The 4,507-nt window shown below is 46.4% G+C and overlaps 1 protein-coding gene across 1 annotated transcript; it reads right to left on the reverse strand.

Moving 5' to 3' along the window:
• Positions 1-1,933: 1,933 nt before the first annotated feature.
• Positions 1,934-4,264, reverse strand: LOC141020550 (pirin-like protein). Its single transcript, XM_073498447.1, has 6 exons — positions 3,820-4,264; positions 3,591-3,708; positions 3,436-3,498; positions 3,235-3,338; positions 2,373-3,122; positions 1,934-2,279 (listed from the first exon to the last, which is right to left on the reverse strand). The coding sequence occupies exons 1-5, from the start codon at positions 3,933-3,935 to the stop codon at positions 2,639-2,641; spliced, it is 885 nt and encodes a 294-aa protein (XP_073354548.1). The 5' UTR covers positions 3,936-4,264; the 3' UTR covers positions 1,934-2,279; positions 2,373-2,638.
• Between the last annotated feature and the right edge of the window lie 243 nt (positions 4,265-4,507).

Raw genomic sequence — 4,507 nt, forward strand, 5'->3', positions numbered from 1 at the left:
CCTTATTTGCTTCCCTGTTACAATGTTCGAACCTAGTAACAAAAAAATCACATGCCATAAAATAGGAATCGTCGAACACTGCCGCTGCCGCTCCCGCCGATGGTCCTCCATTTTTCATTGTGTCAATCACTTCCATATTATCAGAGTTGACAATAAGGCGATTGCAACCCGCCTTCTGTGCAAGGATTAAGCCAAACCTTAGAGGTAGTGCTTCTGCTGTTAATACATCGGCACACAATTCAATCCTCCAATTTCCGCCAACAATGAACCTTCCTTTGTCATCTCTGAGGTCAGCCCCTGCCGTGTCCCTAAGCAGATCGTGATCAAAGGAAACATCAACATTTAGTTTCACAAAACACATAGGAGGTCTGCTCCATCCCCTTGTTTTACTGGTTGCCTTAGGGCGGTGTGCATTAACATAGTTCGCCGTTATAGCACGAGCGCCCATCGAAGTTTGATGTGCATCTGGAGACTTTGTTTCATGAACCAGTTTACGTCATCCCACCATAGATACCAAGTCTCGCATTGTCCTTTACATTTAGAGCAGCTCTAGTAGATTCCTAAAAAGAGGCATGGTCAGCAAAGTGAGTTTCCCTAAAAACTTCAACATTTATAATTGTCTCTCTTCTATTCCTCCTGTGTGTGCGCGCGCGCGCGTGCGCATATACACTTTAATTGATGTTAAATTTAGCATAAATATGGACTAAATGTTTCATTCAACTTTACACACTTCAATACATTTCAAGTCTATAATTTCACATTTAAACATGGCATAGGTTTCATATGCAAGAATGATCGTCATCCAAAACCGAAGTTCTACCAACAGAAAATCATGGGTTATCTATCAAATGTCGTTGGCTTCACTTGGTCCTCCCTGACTGTGCCTCTCCCCCTCTTTTGAAGTGTGCACCACTCCCTCCTCCGAAGTTTGTGCCACCGGTCAACATGGTGCTCGTGTCTTTACCGTGAATACATATGGGTTATTTGAAATCTTCAGTTTGATGGACGTGTTAAAAAAATGTGATTGTTTGGTTTCTCTGGTTCGCTATGCATTTTTTAAATGTTTTTTTGTATCTTTTAATCTACAGAATCAACATATGATGTTCCTTGAGGTCGTGTGTGTTTCCTCTAGTCCCCTATACCCAAGCTCTAGTGTCTTTTTTTTTCTGTTTTAGCTTTTTTTGTCTTTGATTTTTCTTGGTCTTTTTTACCAGGCTTTGTGGTTTTTGGTCTAGTTTTCCTTATAAATCGGGTCACTATGTTCTTTTATCTATCTTAATAAAATCGACAGACCTCAACCCTTGCACTGTTTAAAAATCCACAGAATCGGCGTGTCCAATAAATCCATTTTTCTAAAACTTTATAAATGAGCTACAACTTTAGCGAAGATACCATATTTTTTGTCTTGTAATTAAATTGGTCTAATTTCCGTTCAAGTCAGACAACACAATATGTGCATAAGATGACTAGATGATCCTATACAATCCTATAGATGTTTTTATCTTGAGAAAACCTCATTAAGATGGCCAAGAGCTAAGCTCAACTTTGGCTATGAAATATGCCAGCCTTTTAGGACAGGTAATTCGGAAAATACATATCTTCTAAACCATCATGGTAAAAATTCTGAAACATGCACAAGCAGCCCAGCCTCAAAGATAGCTAGGACTTTGTATATATCAAAACCACTGCAACAGACAGTCAGACATGCTACCCAATCTGTCCGCACGCACCACACTAAGTTTAATAGCACCCTGAATTCCCATCAAACAATGATACATGGTAATAGCACTCTGAAATTCCATCAAACAATGATACACGACAATAGCACTCTGAATTGCTATCAAACATCTGTAATAACTCTGTACATTGTTTCACAAGATCATGTAATCTGGCAAAAATCCAGAGATAATAAAATCTGGTGGCAACAATTGAATTTCAGCTGACAAAAACAATTAAATTTCAGCATTAATGTAACAGATCCATACATTGTACACAGATCCTTTGTAACCATCTGCGTCTACAATTTCATCACTAGACTATACATTGGAATAGAACAACATCATGTCCTTGTGCCGCCCCCACCTAGCATATGCACACAAGCATCCGCGAACTTGATATTCCCACAGCATCAGGGTCACAGCCAGCCTCCAACATCCACATTGTACAAGGTTAGGAGTCATAGTTTTTATGTGCAACAGTGCTTTCCAATCCAGACTTCAGAGTTCGGCAGCCTCATGTTAAGGATCTTGTTCTGCTCTGCTTCATCCTCATGATCATCGCTGCATCATGAAAGAATAATGCCGTCAATAAGCAATGGACTGATAAGATCAAACAAAGGGTTGGTGGTTCATATTTATTTAAATTATTTTCACCTGTTCAAATCTATGATGAAACAGTTTGCCTTTTTATGACCAAACAACCATTACTAACTTCCTCCTCATTACACACTTTTATTGCATCTTATTCTTTCCTATAAACAAAGTAAAAGAACAATTCAAAGAAAAACAAGACTACTACTACACTCTACACAGAAGTATATCAATAAAATGGTACAATGCAATTTCCCTTTCCTCCCCAATGTTTCGCACAACGGTGCACTGCGACGTTGATCATCATCACGGCGAGACACCGATGAGAATCAAGCGGAGCTCCACTGGCTGGCCTTCTCGAAGCCGTTGCGGCCGTAGTAGTAATCCTCCATGGCCTGCTGGATCTGGGCCCGCGAGTTCATGACGAAGGGCCCCTGCTGCACCACTGGCTCGTTCAGCGGCTGCCCCGCCGCCAGCGCGAACCGCAGCGGTGCGCCTGACCGATTCCACACGCTGAGCCCGTCCCCCGCGCCAAGCACAACGCAGTGGTGCGCGCTCGCCGGCACTGCATTCTCCTTGCCGAACACGCCCTCCCCCTCGATGATGTACACGAAGGCGTTCCAGCCCTCTGGGATTGGCTGGTGGAGCTGCGAACCTGGTTGCATTGTGAAGTCCATGTACATGGTCGGCGTCCGTGTGTAGACCGGCGACCGCACCCCAAAGGCTTCCCCCACAATGATCCGCACCGCCACGCCGTCCTTCTCGGCCTGGCTGATGTCCTTGCTCTCAATCTCCTGGTACCGCGGCTCGATCCTGGCATCGATGAATGGGCATTTGCATAAGCAGAATTAGTGTGCGAGTGGTTGATCATTGTCATGTAAAGAAGTTGAGTTCATATGCAAATAACCATTGTCATGATACATACATCTTGTCTTTGGAGGCGAGGTTGATCCAGAGCTGCAGGCCCTTCTGCACTCCGTCGGCCGCCGGCATCTCCGAGTGCACGATGCCGCGCCCCGCCATCATCCACTGTTGAGGAACAGAGCATTCAGATGCATGTTAGTTCTCAAGTAAAAATAAAATGGTTCAAGTGGTTTATCTGAACAATTGGGTGAGTAGATCGGACCTGCACATCTCCTGTCCTGATGGTGCCCTTGCGGCCAGAGAAATCCTGGTGGGTGAAGGCCCCCTGCATCGTCAGAAACGCAGAAGACAGAATATCATTTCAGCGAACACCTTGAAGGCAACACGATGGAAGAAGCTCAGAGCATGCGTTCGTACGTCTAGCATGTAGGTGACGGTCTCGAAGCCCCGGTGGGGGTGGTCGGGGAAGCCGGCGGGCTTGGAGACAGAGAACTCGTCGAGCAGGAGAAACGGGTCCACGTTCCGGAGCTCGCAACTGAAGCAGCAAGAAGAAGAGACAAACAGAGGTCAACGCCATTGCCCCATGATGTGAAATTCAGAGTCGATTAATCGGGCGTGATTCAGATAGGGGTTGATGGTGTCTTACCCGCCGATGCTCCGGCGGACGGTGGCGCCGTCCCCCTCGGACTGGGACAAGGACAGCACCTTCTTCATCACCTTCCTCGGATTCTCGAACGTCACGGGCGTGGAAGACGAAGACATGATCGCTGGTGGGAACAAGAGGACTAGGAACAGAAGAGGCCTGTTGTTGGCGCTACTTGTAGAGCTTGAGCTTGTCTTTCTGGACGCGAGATGAACACAGTGGCTATTCTGCCTGGTGAGGCGCGCGAGCGCCGTATAAATAGGGGGGAGAAGAAGAGGAGGAGGAGAAGAGGGGGAGGTTCTTCTGCCTCAGCATCGTCGTCGCCATGACCTATGAGGTGCTGGATCATGGTGGATGCGGGTTGTAAATAAATGGCGCCGGGATGACCTCCTCCTCCTCCTCCTCCTCCTCCTCCTCCGGGTGGGCGTTGAAGTAACAGGTGGAGCGTGCGGTCAGCGCAGCGCGGCTGCTTCTTTTTTCTTTTCTTTTGCTGCTTGCGGTGGGTGGCGCTGGTGCGTGCCCGACGACGTGCTGGCGTGAGGCGGTCGTCACCTCCGCCGCCGACCCCAACAAATTATGATGGCTATGCAACAAATCTTCTTTTTTTTTGCGAAAGGCTATGCAACAAATCTACCCTCAAAAAAGGTTAAAACTATCCTAAAAAAAGTTTAAAACTTGGTCGCACCCACCC

Source organism: Aegilops tauschii, chromosome 5 (genome assembly GCF_002575655.3).
Source record: "Aegilops tauschii subsp. strangulata cultivar AL8/78 chromosome 5, Aet v6.0, whole genome shotgun sequence".
Classification (NCBI taxonomy): Eukaryota; Viridiplantae; Streptophyta; class Magnoliopsida; order Poales; family Poaceae; genus Aegilops; species Aegilops tauschii.